Genomic DNA, 17152 nt, shown 5'->3' on the forward strand with positions numbered 1-17152 from the left:
AGAACCTCCGGGTTCTCCATCTTTGGCCCCAGGGTCAAGAGTGTTCAAGATGGACCACTAGCAAGGTAATGGACCATATCAGAACAATAGACCAGCCATCCAACAGACTGATTCATTAAAAAAGCACCCATTACATATGGTACACAGTACTCTGATCAAAGAAAGAGAGGGAGATACAAGAATAAGACAAGGGCTCTGCCCTTAAGAAACCTATGATCTAACTACGAAGGCAAAACTAAAATTTTAAAAAAGCAAGCAGCGAGCCTGTAATCAGGTGCCAAACATTTCAGGAGCTGAGTTCAGAGGCTCAGTGCAACCTCTCTTGCCTCATTTTTCTCATCTGTAAAATGGGGATAATAAAATTTATCTTGCAGGGTTAAATGAAGATTAAAATAAGGTGATGGGGAGACGAAAATATGGCAGTATTGTTGTTGCTGTTATTCAAGTAAACTATGTTCATCATAAAAAATGTAGAAAGCACATTTAAGGAAAAGAGTTCACACTAATACCACTATCAGAAACAAGTACTAATAGTGGGGGAGAGTGTAGCTCAGTAGTACAGTACATGCCTAGCATGCACAAGGTCCTGGGTTCAATCCCCAGTACCTCCATTAAAATAAAGAAATAAACCTAATTACCTCCCCTCTAAAAAACAAACAATTCCCAGGAAACAAAAATAGAATCTGGGTGATAGAATAAAGTCTAAAAAATGAAAATTAAAAAAAAAAATTATTTTAGAAAAGAAATAAGTACTATTAATCTAACGATGTACATTCTTAAGAGCATTGAGCATGTCTGCAGAAGCAGGGGCATTCTGAGAGTGGTACAAAATCACAAGATTGACTAGAACTGTGGAGGGTTTCGGAAGTTATAGGTGAGTTTCATACCTATTCTGAAGAAAACAACATTTCAGCCAAGATGATATGACCTACTGAAGTGATATAGTTCCTGCAGACCTCTGCATATATGCTGGCCTTAGCAGAGGGACCTTCCCTGACCACCCTATATTAAATAGCACCTCCGTTCCCTTTCCCTGCTTCAGTTTTCCTCATAGCATTTAGTACCCCCTAATATATATATATTTTTAAAGTGTGTCCCTTTCACCAGAAGTATACTTCCTGAGGGCAGGGACAGTATCTATTTCAGCCACCGCTCTACCCTCAGCACTGAGACAATGCCCTAAAAAAGTAGATGTTCAATTAATATTTCTAGAAAAAAAGAGAGAGACAGAAAGAGAGAGGAAGGAAGGGGTTGTGGAAGGGAGGGAGGGAGGAAGGGAGGAAGGAAGGAAAATACAAAATATAGTTGGCAAAGTTAGGACGGCTACTGCACTAACTGGAGGGTGAGATCGGCCTAGTTTAGGATGGTGGGAGGGAAATGGAAAAGGAGGAATGGATGCAGAGATATTTAAAGGGGAAAATATCTGTCTGTCCCTGATGATACACAGGATGATAATAAAACAACCACCATTTATTTAGCATCAGGCATTGAGCCATTAACCTACACCCATTATCATTAAATGATGATAACAACCCTCTAGTGAACGTTAGGACATCTTTCTTTTCCTGATGAGGAACGTGCAGCTCAGAGAACTGAAGTAACTTGCCCAAGGTCACATAACTAAGTGGCAGAATTCAAACTGAGCTCTGCCCCTGAGGTGACATGAGGGATGAGTCAAAGTTGATGCCCAGATTCTGAACGTAGGTCATTAGCAGGAGAGTCATGTCACTGTCAGAGCCAAAAAGAACTAGAGAAGAAAACTAGTCAAGGGTGGCAAAGGAATGCTTATAGTTAATATTTATTGAGCCCTACTATGGGGGGCACTGCTTTACTTTCTAATGTACTAATAATTTACTCCTCACAAAGCCTATGAGGTGAGTGCTAGTATTTTTCCCTACATTGTAGGTGAGAAAACTGAGGCACAGAGAAATTAATACAACTTGCAGCCTCCCACAGTTAGTAAGAGGCAGAGCCCAGGATAGGCAGAGTGGGGGAAATGTGATTCAGGTAGTCCTTTGTACTACGGTGCTAATCTTTTGTTTTGTATCATTGTTTTATTATCATGCTTATCTTTTTTGTCCCCAGTGAGTGAATCTCCTTTAAGACAAGAACTATTTCTGTCCATCTTTCTATCCCTTATAAGAGTTAGGTCTGAAGCTTACCCAACATGGAGTGATAATTGTCTAAATGGACTGAGGGGACATTAAAACTGAGCAAGACCCTATAGGGCCTTCCCAGGTACAAGAGCCCCCATGTTCCCCCATTTCTTGTTTGTAGAAAAAGCTTAAGTCTCCTAAGCCTTACCTGAGTTCCAAAGAGAAGTCTCAAGCAGTTAATGGTTAGAACAATCACAGGACTCCTGGCTCCTTCTTAAGGGATATAGATAAAAATCTGCTGCAACTTGAGCTGTTCTACAGAAACTAAGACCACCCCCCCCCCCACCAGGTGGAGGACATGAGTACATTCTGACCACAGGCACTAGACCCCAGACTGGTTTGGTGACTGACATTATCTCACCACCAACCAATTAGAAGAAAGTCCATGAGTTGATCACACACTCTGCAACTGTCACCCCTAATGTTGCCTTTAAAAATCCCTCCATGAAAGTCATCCAGGAATTCAGGATTTTTGAGCATGAGATGCCTGTTCTCCTTGCTTGGCACCCTGAAATAAATGCTATACTATCCTTCACCACAGTTAGGTGTTGGTAGATTGGCTTTGTTGCATATCTGGTGGGCAGACCCAAATTTGGTAATGACATTGGCTGTTTCTGCACAACTCCTCTGCACACCTCCTCCAGAGCCTTTGGAGTGCTGAGAGGTCATCCTGCACCCGTCTCCACCACCCTTCTTTGTGGTATTCAAGGAATAGCATCAGTTCCAGCTTCAGGCCCAAATTTGTGTCTGCTCTTGATGAAGGTATCATCTCACAATTAGCTGGGATTTTGGGTCCCCTGACTCTGAGCACAGCAGCAGCCTGCCCTCGTGGAGGGAGCACTCCGGTGGTTGTACTGGCACAGTGGGGTTTATCAGGGCTCTAGGTCCTATTCTTCTCCTGCTTCCCCACTTGCCCACTCTGCTCCCACCACACAGCCTTCTTTCCACCCCTCCAAAATGCCATGGCCATTTTTATCTCCAGCCTTTGCTGCTCTGCCTTCCATCAGGAATGCTCTTGTCCCAGATCTTCCAATGACCACCTCTCCTTATCATCTTTTAAGTCTCCCTTAAAAGTCATTTTCTGAGGTCAGCCATGTCTGAGAACTTCAGCTAAAGGAATTTTCCATCCTCTCCCCAACCCTTGCTCTCTGCCCCATTGCTTTCTTTCTTTCTTTCTTTTATTGAGTTATAGTCATTTTACAATGTTGTGTCAGTTTCTGGTGTACAGCACAATTTTTCACTCATACATGAATATACATGTATTCATTTTCATTTTCTTTTTCACCGTGAGCTACTACAAGATACTGAATATATTTCCCCGTGCTATAAAGTATAAACTTGTTTATTTTATATATACCTGTCAGTATCTGCAACCCATTGCTTTATTTTATTTTCTCCGTAGAACTTACTCCACTCTAAAATGACCTCTTTCTAGGTTTATCACCTGCCTAGAAGAAGGTAAGTCTCACGAGGGCAGGAAGTTTGTCAAATTATTCTCTTCTGTTTCTCAAGTGACTGGAACAGTGGAGGTGCTCAATAAAATGAAGAAATGAATGAAAGTGTCCCTCCAAGTGGCTGCCTGGAATTAGGGCCAGGACTGCATCTGACTGGGTTTAAGATTCCAGTCTAGCTCCTACTGGTGGTATGAGCACATCTGAATTGAATTCTCATGCTATTTACTCTCCCATATCTCTTTCTGTTCACTTCCCTCTGATCACATCATCCCAGCTCTACCAGTAGTAACTCTTTGCCCTTAGGCAAGCTACTTTACCTTTCTAAACTTTAGTTTCCTCTTTTGTAAAATGGGGCTGATGGCTCCTACATTCACAGGGTGGTGATGAGGGCTAAATGAAATAACTTATGTTGAGTGCTTAGTAACTGTGCCTTGCGTGTAGCAAGCTCTCCCCAAATGTTAGCTACAACTGTGGTTTTTCTTATCTCTTCTCCCTTTCCTGTTTCTCCCTGTAAGCACCATGTACACTTCAGGTCTGCCCACCAGAGGGCCCCACATGCCGCTGTTCATGCTCAGGCCATGCGTGCTGGTGCAGGCAGCCAGCCCCTCTCCTCCCTTTTTCTGATGATGACAGCTCTGTGACCTCTCCTCTGGTGCCCCCTGTTCATCCCAAATATCTCAGCCCCTTGTCCCCGATACTTTCTTCATTCCACAAATACCTGTTGAGCACCTACTGTATGCCAGGATTTGTGCTAGGTGTTGAGGATACAAGAAGAAAGATCTGGTATCTTATGTCTTCAAGGAGCACACAGTCTGTAGGGGGATGGAGCCCTGACCTGGACTTGCAGAGTCAGAAGGCAGGAATCAGACTGCCCTTCAGAACCAGCCCTCCAGCTGGAAAATGGAAGGGAATTCCTTGCTGCCAGCCACACAGCCCCTCACTCCAAATATTTTGGCTCCTCATATTACATACTCCTACAACTCACCTGAAATTCTGAGCTCAGCTCATCCCCGACATCTTAGACCTTATTACAGACACCTCGGTGTCTCACACCAGATGCTTCAGCCCTGGCCCCAAATATCCTCAGTCTCTCACTCCAGAAGCTCATCCCCTGTGACCAAAAGGAGCTCAGCCTTTCACTTTAAATACCTCAGCTTCTCTTTTAAGAAATACGGATCGTTAACTTACTCTGTGGTTCTTAACCCTTTTTCACCTCTTAGACACAGGAGGGATGGGAAAACACTCCCACTAAGGACAATGGCTTGGTGGGGAGGAATTCTCACTGGGGACTGGGCTTATCAGCTTTTCTGGTTGTGATTTGTTGTGTCTTCCAGGGAAGAGAGGGGCTTCCCTTACCCCCTCCTAGTGGGGGGATTGCTTGTTTAAGTGTTTTCATTTGTCTTTCTCAGCGTTTCCTATCCCCACTGTCATATGTTCTCACTAGTTTCAATTGCCTCACCACAAATAATTTTCTCAGAGTCCTTGAAGAGAGACCATGGCCTTATCACCTCTAATCCTCCAAAACTTGTCATAGAGTCTAAGCGTTGGAGGGATCCTCAAAAGCCACTGGTTTAGTAGGTTTCAAACTTCTTTCAGGGACTTCTTTTTAGCCAGGGACTCTTTCTTCAACAAAATCGTATGTGGAACCCCAGTATATATGTTGAGCAGCTGCTGGGGCATTGACCATGTAACCTGCAGGGTTCTATGGAATATGGATTTAAAAACCCCTTATAGGCACAAGACTGAATTTTCTTCGAATTTATTTTATAACATTCCCTAACAAACAGGTAACTATTCTTTGTTTCCAAGAGTATCATCCCCCTTGCACTTAAATACCTCACTTTCATGCCCATCAACAAACGATTTGTTTAAGAGGATGTGGTAAGTATCTATGTATGTATACAATGGAATATTACTCGGCCATTAAAAAGAATGAAATAATGCCATTTGCAGCAATGTGGATGGACTTCAAGATTATCATATTAAGTGAAGTAAGTCAGACCAGAAAAGACAAATATATGATATCACTTACATGTGGATTTTTAAAAAAATACAAATTTTATTTATAAACTAGACAGAGACTTATATAGAAAACAAACTATGGTTATCAACTGGAAGGAGTGGGTGGGGAGGGATAGATTAGAAGTTTGGAATTAACAGGTACACATTACTATATATAAAATAGATAAACAATAAGGATCTACTGTATAGCACAGGGAACTATATTCAATTTCTTGTAATGAGCTATAATGGAAGAGAATCTGAAAATATGTATATATGTGTGTGTAGGTATATGTATAACTTAATTCCTTTACTGTACACCTGAAACTAACATTGTAAACTGACTACAGTTCAATAAAAAATAAGAATTTTTAAAGGAAGTTAAGCCCTGCCCCCCCAAAGAGAAACAGACTCAGACATAGAAAACAAACTTGTGATTACCAAAGGGGAAAGGGAGGGGAGAAAGGATATATCAGGAGTATGGGATTAACAGATACAAAGTAGTATATATAAAATAGATAAGCATCAAGGATTTACTATATAGCACAGGGAACTATAGTCTGTCTTGTAATAATGTATAATGGAAAATAATCTGAAATACACACACATATATATATATATATAAAAAACTGAATCACTTTGCTGTACATCTGAAACTAGCGTAATACTGCAAATCAACCATGTCTCAATTAAAAAAAAAATCTTACTTTCAACTGTCCGATTTTCCTCAACTCTAAAGAATAAGTACCTTTAGATTCTAAAATTGCATTTCAAAATTAAGGAGGGAAGCTTCTCTCATTCATTGGGCAGTCCCATGATATAGTTTTCAGAGAATTCAAGGAGAAAGATCAGCAGAGTGACAGAGGGTCCACCTAGTGGGGCCCCCTGGTGATTATCAGAGCATCGATTTCCTGTGTAAGTCCCTGTTCCCTGTGCTGTGGGCATGGCCTGAGTGCTGGTGCTACCCAGGGGACTGGCTGTAACGGAACGTCGACGGAACATCGCAGCTCTTGGACCCCATGAGGTTGCCATAGATACTGATGTGCAGGGAGCTGGTGAACTCGTTATTATTTATTTGTATCTTCCTTCTAATTGCTGTGGGGTAGCTGGAGGTTGTGTGGGTGCTACAGCAATGGGGATCAAGGAGGGTGTGTTCCAAGGTGCGTTTGTGTGTGCACACAAAGGTGTCTGTAGACTCCAGGTCACCAGTGGGGCCATGCCAGAGTCAGAGCCTGAGCCAATGAGAGTAGTGGCAGAGTGAGGGAGAAGTGGGGTAGTAGAACCCCCACCCTCAGCTGGGAACAGGTCAGGGTTGTAGTCCTATTTTTATGTTTTCCCCTGGGGTACCTTGGGGGCACTACACGACAGCCCTGGTCTGTGCTTGTTCTGACCTCTCAACAGCTTCTCACTCTATCTTACATTAACGAGTATAAAGTTGCAGCATCTGGCGGTCAGGAACCAAGCTGCCTTGAGGTCTCAGGAAGGACACATTGATGATTAACTAACATGCAGTCCCTGTTACTGGAGTGCACATTAGCCATCACTTCTGCCTTTAAGGTGGATGACAGAAACCCAAGATTTACTGTCATTCTGTGTATACAATCTCTTTGCCCGGCCCCACACAGGGACTTGGAACCAGGCAGGTTCTTACCCTGGTGCTTCGTGATAGGAAGTGGCCTTACTCCCCAGCGCCTTACTTCCTGTTGCCCTGGGGAGGGGTGGGGCATGATGTTCTGTCACCTCAACCCTTTCCTTCTGCCTTCTTCCCTCCTCCCAAGCAATCTATTAATACTTTTCCTCTCTTGTTCCCTTAATCACCTGCACTGGGCTGTCTGGTTCTCAGACCAGTTCCCAGGGCTGTTGGGTAAAGAAAGGAGAGGAGCCCTCCCTGGGAGCTTTGTTCTACCCACTCCCTCAGGGAGGCGGCCTGGGAGGCTGAGATGCCTCAGCCTCTCAGCTGCCTTCTCTGGGTGAGCCAACCTGCTGACAGTGGAGGCCCAACTCCCAGTGGGCATCGTGCTGTAATCAAGACTGAGCTGCAGCAGTTGGCTGAGCTCTGCCCTGCCCAGTAGGGGCTGGTCTCTGACTTAGGGTACAGCTGCCCTGGCAGGTCAGGAACCCACCCGGCCTGTTTATCCTCTGCTGAGACAGTTATGTGCCTCTGTCCTGCCATCCTCTGAGAGTGGGGACAGAGAAAGGGATGGCAGGGATGGTAACCCCCTCTACCAGGGCTTCAAGGAGTCCTTTCATTCCACCAATATTTATTGAGGGTCTGGGGCTGAGTATACAATGGTGAACAAAGGAGGCGGAGGCCCTGCTCTATTACAATTTAGTAGGAATGCAAATATTAAACAAATAGCTAACACTGTTCTAATTAGGTGCCAGGTACTATGCTAAGTGCTTTATGTGATTTAGCCCATATAATACTCAAAACTCTGTGAGGTAGTTAGTTACTATTATTCTTTATTCCCAGTTTCCAGATAAGGTAACTGAAGCACAGACAGACTGAGTGACTCACCTAATGTCACACAGCTGATCAGAAATCCAAGTCAAGCAGTCTGATCCCAGAGTTCACTCTTTAGATAGCCAGGCTTTAGCTCTGCTGCCTCTTATACCAGTAAACATATTATTATACAATGTGATGAGTGCCATAAAATGAAAATAAAGGGTGCCTGCAAGAAAATGGGGCTATTTCCTCCTTCCTTCCACTTGCTCTTCTAACCCACACTGCACAAAGCCTTTTCGAAATGGTTCCCACTTCATCCCTTTCATTCCTGGCCTGAGAGAGAACATTCTCTCATCTCTAAGGCTGGAGTGCGGGAAGTCAGAGTTCCACCTGCATCCTCGGCCCTGGCCTGGCCTCCCTGAACAAACCGCGCCTGAAGGATTTTATCTAATAATGGCCTTGATGCTTACACAAGTCTAGACTGTCAGCTTCCCGAGGGAAGGCTGCTGAGAGCTGGCTCTGCACAGACTGGGGGCGCATCCCGAGTGTGCAGTCTGACACGGGCTTTTTGACCTTGGTCCTCTCGCCACATCATGTGAGCCAGGCTGTGGCATAAGACCCGTTTGCGGAGCCTCGCCAGAGAACTTGGTGGTCCAGACCTCTACACACTCCCAACACACACACACTCGCATGCACGTTCCGAGCCCTGGTAGGGTCCGCCCTGGGACGAGCCCACAGGTCGCGAGCCTTTCAGCCCCCTCCGGGTGGCCCCCGGCTGGAACCCCGTCCCCTCCGCTCCCTTGCGCGCGCTGCCCAGCCCGGGCGGCTCCCGGGGCTGGGCGGGGCCGGCGGCGGGAGGCCCCTCCCCGGGGGAGGTCCGGGGGCCGGGCGGGGGGCCGGCGGGGCTGGGGGCGGGGCTGGCGGGCGGCGCGGGGGTGTCCCTCCCTCCCTCGCTCTCCCCGGTAAAGTCTCGCGGTGCTGCCGGGCTCAGCCCCGTCTCCTCCTCTTGCTCCCTCGGCCGGGCGGCGGTGACTGTGCACCGACGTCGGCGGGGGCTGCACCGCCGCGTCCGCCCGCCCGCCCGCCAGCATGGCCACCACCGCCACCTGCACTCGTTTCACCGACGACTACCAGCTCTTCGAGGAGCTCGGCAAGTATGGCCCGCCCGCCGCCCGCCGCTGCCCCCGACCCTGCCCCCGCCGCCCGGGCGCTATGCGGTTCCTCGCCCCGCCCCCCGGCCCTGCACCGGCCGCTGCAGCGCCCCCTCCGCCCGCCCCACCCCCAGCTTTTCCCGCCTGCCGCCTCCGGGGCCCCCTCGCCCCCAGCTCCCTGCCCCGCAGCCCCCTGCGCTCCCTGCAGCAGCTGCCCGGGCCGCTGCACCCCGTGCTGCCGCGGGGACTGCAGCCCCTGGACCGCTCCTGGGCGCCCTCCAGCCCCGCCCCTCCCGCACCCTTCAGGCGCCCCCCATCCCGATCCCGCCTACCCTCAGCCCTCTCCCCACCCTGTCCAGGAGCTCACTCAGCACCCTGTCCCACGTCCCACGCGCCTGGCACTCAGGACCCTCCCCGGCCCTGCAGCTCTAACCCCGCTGCGGTGCCCGGGTGTGGGGGGATGTTTGATGCCCGGCCCCGCCCCCGGCTAGTGTCGCTTCCAGGATCCCAGCCGGGCTGCTGGGCAGTGCTGCAGCACCCCCGTCCCCTCCCCCTATGCCTGCAGTGGTCCTGGGAGCCGCGCGCCGCAGCCGCAGCATCCCCCTCCCCTCCGCACTGAGCTGGCCGCTGCAGCAGCCCCGGCCCCCCCACCCCCACCCGCGGCGCCGAGGCTGGCCATTGCAGCCCCCGCCCTGCCCGCCCCCCTAGACGTTTCCAGAGCTGGAGAGTACGAGCTCCCATTCGGGGCGGACGTAGAGGGAAATACCATGGGGAAGGGGAACTGTTGATGTCTGAGACCCACAACTAGATCCTCTCTTTCCCTGCTGTCAGTTGAGCCGGGATGCAGTGGGATGAAGCCAGCTGTGGGGTATTTGAGCCTCACTTTCCTCACTCTCCCCATGGCTGAGGAGATTTCTCTCTCAGGAGATTAGACCCTCTTTCTAATGTCTCTTTCCCCTACCCTCAACTATTCCTGCTGAGAAAAGGGCAGGGTCTCTTCCCTCCTCCCGGCTCTCCTGACTGGGACTGGAGGGCTGTCGGTGAGATGCAGCAGGTGTGTGTTTTAAGCGTCTCCCACCAGTTCTTGACGAACAGCCTGAGGTTAGGGCTGTTGCTGTGCTCAGCGACTAGATATGGGGGTGGGAGTAGGGTGGTCCTCCACCCACATCTGTTGAATGTCCTGCAGAGGCCACATCCTTCTGCCCTATGTTGGGTGGTGATAATCACTATGCTGATGTGTATGGGATTTTGACTAAAGAAAGGTCTGGTGATGGAGGCATTGCTATCCTCAGACCTGAAGTGTGTTTGTGTTGCTCTGCTCTGCTCCGTGTCCCAGTTCTTTCCCCCTTCTCCCTCCAGGGGTGCTTTCTCTGTGGTCCGCAGGTGTGTGAAGAAAACCTCCACGCAGGAGTATGCAGCAAAAATCATCAATACCAAGAAGTTATCTGCCCGGGGTGAGTATTCACCATCTTGGCCTCTCCCTGGGGTGCCTCCAAGAGCTATGAATTCTTCTGAAGATGCTCCAGCAGTTGGAGATGGTGTGTTTTAGCTCTTGGAGAAGAGTTGGAGTTTTAGGGTGGGTGGACTTTGTAGCCAGGCAAGGAATTGTATGGGGAATGGTAGAAAAGAATGAAGATGTAAGATATGTAGGTTGCTACAGGAAGGAGTGGTCCCTGAAGGCTCAAGGGAATTTGGTTTTTATGGAGGGGGAGGATCTGGGGAGTGGTGGGTGGCTTGGAATGGAGAGCTTTTCACTGGGGGCATTTGGAGTCTCTGTGTTTGGGGCAGTGATAGCCGCTCCTGGCCTATCCTAGTCCCTGTGCCCCAGTGGTGACTTAAGATGGAAATGCAGTAAGTGAACAGCTCTGACAAATCCAGCCTCCCCCTGCCCACCAGGCGGCAGAACAGACTCCCAAGGGAAGGGAATCTGTAAACATCAGGGGAGGTTGCTACTGGCGAGGGCTTCTCGGGAACAAATCCTGCCAGATGAACTTGATTGCTTTTTTGATCAAATTACAAAGTTGGTGTTGCAGCAGCAGATGCAGTCTGTCCTGGGTGGAGGGTGATGCCTCATGGTCTGGAAATCTCAGCGGCCTGGTCTGGGTGGGAGCAGCATGGCCTGGGGTCTGAGGATTGTGAAGGCCCAGGCCTGAGAGCCTGTCTAGTGAGATCCTCCCAAGTACCTGAGGCTGGGAGGGTCAGGCCCTGTCTTTCACACCTTGAACCTACACTCCCTGCACTTTGTATTGGGTGTTTGCCAAACTCACCTCATCTGATAGGTATAGACCTAGCAGTGTGAGAAGTGCTCTGTGAACAGGTGTGGCGAGTATGGAGGTATGTGGACGGGTCAGGTCATTGAGGGCTGCAGGGTGCAGCATGGGGACAAAGGTTATGAGACTCAGAGAAAGGAATTAAGACTTGGCAATAGGATGCCATAAATATATCAGGAGCCAGGACAGGTGCCCTAGGGGAGACGTGGGCCATAGCTAGTGATGACTTGGGCGTCTCTGAGGTAAGAGATGTCCCCAAGCATTGGAGAAGCTATAAAATGACAGTGGGCTTCTGTCATATTGCCAGTTGTTCTGGGACCTGTTTAACAGGGCTGTGTCTGCCTCCTGGCTGGAAATGCGTCTTTCCATCCCCACAAGCAGGGGTTGTCTTACTGTCTCCCTCCCAGCCCATCGCTTGCCGTTCGTCTACATTGGCTATAAAGTTGACTTATTTGTTTGTTTTCTTTCTCTCTGAGTACCTTGAGTTGGAGGCGATGGTTGCCATAGAGATATGTGGGCAGTCAGATGCCCTTCTCCTATGGGATGGTGGGACAACGTGGTGGGCTGGGCTCTGGCAGACATCCTCTGCCAAGGGTGCAGGGTGCAGGCAGGGACGACAGTTTGAGAATAGATACCTCCCCGTGCCCACACAGCATAGCCTGGATGCGTCAGAAATGGGGTTGGTGTCTGGTGTCTCCAGTTAATGATGCAATGCTTTGCTTTCCTCATCTCACCAGTGTCCTCTGACCTCGGGGTGAGGGAGGGAGAGACAGCTGGGAGCCGAACTCTGGGATGAGGTTAGCTGGTGTGCTGACTTTGTGGAGCTGCCTGCCTTGGGCTGTCATTTTCTGCTCCTTCCCTACCCACCTGAACTTCTGTAACCTGTGTGATCATGTCCCTTTCCAGTCTCACCTTCTTTCAACCTTGTGCCACCTTTCCCAGCTCATACCTTTCTCTCCCTGCCCAAACTGGACGAGGTTTTATTTCTCTTTGGTTTTTTTCCTCCAGAAGAAGATTCTTGTGTTAGATCATATGCTTCGGGCAGCAACTCCCCCTCTCTCGAGATGGTTATGCCACAACTGGGGCTCTGTTATGTGGCTGGTGTGCCAGGTTAACTTTGGGACAGAGGCCTGGTCCTGGCTGACAGGCACAGATACCAACAAGAGAGGTCAGAAATACGTAGGTGCCAGTACTGTTTGGAGGTTGGGAGAGTGGGAGGGTGTTGTCTTGGAGATGGAGGGAGCAGTCCAGAGGCTGTGCTGTAGATGTGGGCATGGGGGATGTGAATTCCTGGGGAGGGTTGGGCCAGGGTGCCCACTAGGCTGGTGCCCGTGGGGTTAGGGAGTGAAGGCCGTGGCTTCCCTGTAGCCTCTCAGTTTACACTGTATATTTTATAAAGGTGCGGCAGCTGGGGCTGGGTTTCACTCTTCACTGTCTGTCTGTCTAGGGCTCCACAGGTGTTGGATTTCTGTGTCTGGGAATGTTGTGGGCCCACCAGGGTCATCGATGAGGGTCTGAAGGAGCTTGCTGCATTTGCTGTCTCCCTGACTGTTATCTTTCTTGTTTGTGATTCTCTTGCTGCAAAACGAAGAGAGTGTATCGGGCAGCTTCTCCGTGGCATCCATGGCGAGGGGGCCCAGGAAGCTTGGAGAGAAATCACCTGGTCTTCTGGGGGGTCATCTCTGGATGGGAATCCATCTTTTCCTCTGTTGTCTCTTGTCACTGTGGCCTCAGGGGCCCACGGTGGTAGTGGCTGTGCTCCGAGGTAGGGAGTTCATGGGGCCCTGCATTGAGCACTATCTTTGTCTGCAGGCCTGTCTATGTAGAGTCACTGAAAGTCACATAACGTCACTCCATTTGCTTTGGAACAGCAATAGGTGTGGAGTTGGGGCCCTTAAGGGAGCCCATGGTTCCAAGCTTAGCTCTCAGCTAGACTGAAGGAGGCATTTAAAATAGGCTTGGATGCAGGAGCTAGTGGGCCAGGTGATGGCAATGATAAGTCGTTATTTTAAGATTTAAGAGCACCCCCTCCCCCAGGAGCCTGAGCCCTTATGTCTTTCTTTATTTTTAAATCTTCATATTCCTTTCTTATCTTTATTCATATGCATATAGATTGTCACCTCGTGGAGCATAACATTTTATATCCCACTCTCTTGCTTATATCCAAAGCATTTTCTCTGTTGATACAGTTGAAGGGCAAATGGTCCTTCCTTTCTTCTACATAGTTTAGGATTTATCCTTGGAACAATTCACATCACAAGAAACTTCTTTATTGGGACCATTCTGAATTCCAATTGCTTTCACTGTGATGGGATCCTTAGCCTTACTAAGAGGTGCTACCAGAAACAATATTATGAATCTGTTAACAGCACTTGCTTTGTTTGTTCATTTATTTGATCTGTGTCCCCTACATGAGGAAATTGCTGTTGAAGCTAAATGTAAGCAAATGCTTTCCTCTTCCTGAGGACCTGGGAGGTAAGGGTAGGAACCATATCTATTTGTTTTGCTTCTGTGTAAGCAGGGCCTGAAACATACCGATACAGCAAAGTGCCTGATACATACTGAGCCTCGTATAGGTGTTGAATGAATGGATTAAGAAGACTGTGTTACCAGCATAGTTGCCTTTTGGCTTTGGCTCTCGGGAAACGCATAACTGAGTTGTTGGAACCCTTGTAACCTGGTGCTGGCTTGAGTTCCCCCTTTCTGATCCATGGAGCCAGGCTGTAGGCCTGCCACAGCTGTTGGAGAGGACAGATGAGGTTAAAGACCTGTGCTTGAGGAATAAGGCAGGTGGGAGAAGTAGGAAGACCGTGTAGCTTAAGGTTCTTTCCCTAACATCACTGGCATTATAGGGCAATACCGGGACTTCCTCTAAGAAGCAATTTTCAATTTTAGTGTGCAAGAGGATCACCTTGAAGACTGGTTAAAGATGCAGACTCCCGGGCTCTCTCCACAGAGATTCAGCTTTAGGAGATCTGAGGTGAAGCCCCAGAATGTACACTTTTAAAAACAAGTGCCTTAGTGAGTTTCATGCAGGTGGTCCCTGAGCCACGCCGTAAGAAATGCCATCTAAAATCAGCGACAGCAGTGACAGCTGCTCTTGCCATGCTCGCTGAGATGTACCAGACACACCTTGGCCCAGCCTCCTCCAGGAGATGTCTCTGCCGGTATGTGGCCATCTGTTCTGTGATTAGGGGCCTCCTTCTGAGGCCCCAGATTGGGGTGTCAGTTCATGTCCACGGCTGTGGCAAACTGGCTGAGGTTGTGGCATGTTGGCCACCAGAAGGGTAAAGGCTGTCCCTTTCTGGGGTCCAGCTGGCCCTGGGGACTGAAATAGGATCCCTCTGGGTGGTGCCAGCTGAAAGTTCCTGCCCCCTTAGCATTGGCCTGAGTAGCCCCCATGACACTTGTGTTCCTTGTGGTATCTCCAAGTGAGACTTCCCTGTTAAGGATCTAGGTGAAGAGAGGGGAGGGTGATGCAGCAATGAAGGAGGGAGGGGAGGAGGAGAAATCTGTGCAGCACTGGAACCCTGGGACTCTGGGATCTGAGGAAGTGTTTAAGGAGGTTACGTACAAAACTGTGCTTTTCTCCTGAGGATAAAACAGACCAATTTCTGTTGACAGAGAGATGGGCATCCTGTGTATAAGTGACTGAGCTGCTCTGACTCGTCCCCCTGAGTGGATGAGGAAGCAGCCTGGAGGCCCCTTCTTCATGCCAAGGGCTGGTTTCATCCTACAGTCATGCTGGGAGCTGTGTGACGTAGTTCGTACAACACTGGCCTGACACCCTGCCCTCCTACCCCTTCCCAGAGTGACTTTGGATGCTGGCATCATAGGGTGGGGATGGAGGTTGGAAGGTGGCCCCATCCTGTAGGAGAAGCCCCTGCCTTCTTCATGCTGCATCCTCTGGTCCCTTGTCAGGAGCTGTGCTCCAGGCTTTGAGGCTGTGCTGAAACCCTAGAGGTGCGTGACTGACCCCATTCTCTGCTGAGGCTGGAGACCAGGAATGGGGGGAGTGGGTGTGATGGGCTCCTGCCCCCATCCCTGTGCTTGCTGCTCTCGGGACGGCCTTGGCAGGCTGACAAGGGCCTGGTCCCATGGGTACCAGAAGGTTGGTGCCAGGAAGCGATGGGCACTTCGCACCTCTTGAATGCATCTCGGCAGAGGCCCTTTGTCCTCTGCCCATGGCCAGACAGTTCTGCCCCAGGGCCAGTGGGGAAACCAAGACACAAAAGATTGGTTTGTTTTGAGCTGTAGACATGCCAGTGATTCATGCCAGTGCTCGGATCCCAGCACCCTTGAGCAGTGGACTCTTCACTTACTCCTTGACTCTTCCCTTAAAATACAGATTCTGGATATTTTGTTCCTGTGATAAATCCTGATATAACACCCCCATATCTCTCCATCTAGGTCCAAAGCTCTAAGCCCAGTGGAGCAAATCCTTCCTTTCTGCCAACTAGGTCTCATTCTTGTCGGTATCCACCTGTCTGGGTAGAGACCGCTCTACGGTGGGGATATTTCCAGCCATTTCTCCCCAACACCATCTCTACTTCCTGGGCCCTATCATCGGCAGCAGCAGCTTCCCATCTGCTCCCCTCTTTTCTCCTCCCTCTCTTTCCCCTCCCCCCGCTTGCTGCTGCCCTGGGAGGAGCTATTTTTAGGGGCTGCTTCCTGGGATGTTTTACTTGGGGCTGGTTACCATGAAGGAAATGTCACCAAAACAGTGGGCAAAGGCTGCAGGCACCCAGGGCCCTGCTGGGGGCATGGAGAACTCAGCGGCTGACCCTGTTCTGGCCCTTGAGAGCGTCCAGAGGCAGAGCCTTGCCTTCTTGGGGCTTGCTGGTGACCCCGTGGGGATTTTCTCTATCCAGGCTGGGTTGGAAGACTTTCACTGTGGGGCTCTTCTTGATGCCTCCCTCCTTTTCCTCCTCAGTTAAAGCCTCTCATCTTAAGATCCAAAGGTCATAGTGGGGCTCAGGTCTTTGTGTCGTCCAGTTAAAACTGCTCGAGTTAGGACTAAAGAGAAGGGGAGGACACCAAGTTAAAGGACAGAGCCTTGGGGGTTCATGTGGGCACATGTCAGGCCCTGTCCCACTGGATTTACCGCCCTCAGCTAGTCCTCGGGTGTACGGGTGTGAAGGAATTAGAAGCCATGGCCCTGCTCTTACATGATGCCCAGACTTTGCTCTTAATTGAGGACTTTGCACCTTTAGAGTGAGATTCAGAGAGGAAGGGATGTGGCCTTGCAGTGTCAGGGTGAGGTCGGTCAATGGGATTGTGGCTTGGGATTCCCACTGGTCAGTGCCCAAGGCCAGGGGCTGTTTATAAGCAGCTGGGGAGTGTGGATTATGACACCAAATCCCTAGGCTGCCCTCATTTCTGTTCCTCAGAGTGATGCCTCAGGGGGCCAGGAGGGGGGCGCTTGGAAAGGCAGCAAGAGGAGATGCCCATACTGAGCATCTGAAATCAATGGGGCTGTGGGAAGCTTGTCCCGATCTGTGTTGGGGCCACAGGCACAGACCTTTGAAATACTCTTTGAAAAGTCAAGGGTGTCATTGAGATTGGAACTTGGGGAGGGTCCCCATAGCCAGAGGAGGACTCTGTGTGCTTTCCCACTCACAGTGGGTCGTGTGTTTAGATGGCGGCAGGAGCTTATTTGAAGCTAGTGCTGGCA

At 49.7% G+C, this 17152-nt stretch overlaps 1 protein-coding gene across 35 annotated transcripts in view; it reads left to right on the plus strand.

Annotated features, from left to right (window-relative positions):
* Positions 1 to 9017: 9017 nt before the first annotated feature.
* Positions 9018 to 17152, plus strand: part of CAMK2G (calcium/calmodulin dependent protein kinase II gamma) — a 52982-nt gene continuing 44847 nt past the window's right edge. For 13 of the 35 annotated variants that reach the window (XM_032470165.1, XM_032470133.1, XM_032470152.1 and 10 more), the window contains exons 1-2: positions 9022 to 9211; positions 10568 to 10662. In XM_032470165.1, coding sequence (XP_032326056.1) covers positions 9147 to 9211; positions 10568 to 10662 — 160 coding nt within the window. In that variant the 5' untranslated portion in view covers positions 9022 to 9146. Of the gene's footprint in view, positions 9212 to 10567; positions 10663 to 17152 lie in introns of all 35 variants that reach the window. The other 22 variants (XM_032470132.1, XM_032470151.1, XM_032470130.1 and 19 more) reach the window with 5 other exon arrangements.

The sequence above is a fragment of the Camelus ferus genome, chromosome 29 (genome assembly GCF_009834535.1).
Source record: "Camelus ferus isolate YT-003-E chromosome 29, BCGSAC_Cfer_1.0, whole genome shotgun sequence".
NCBI lineage: Eukaryota > Metazoa > Chordata > Mammalia > Artiodactyla > Camelidae > Camelus > Camelus ferus.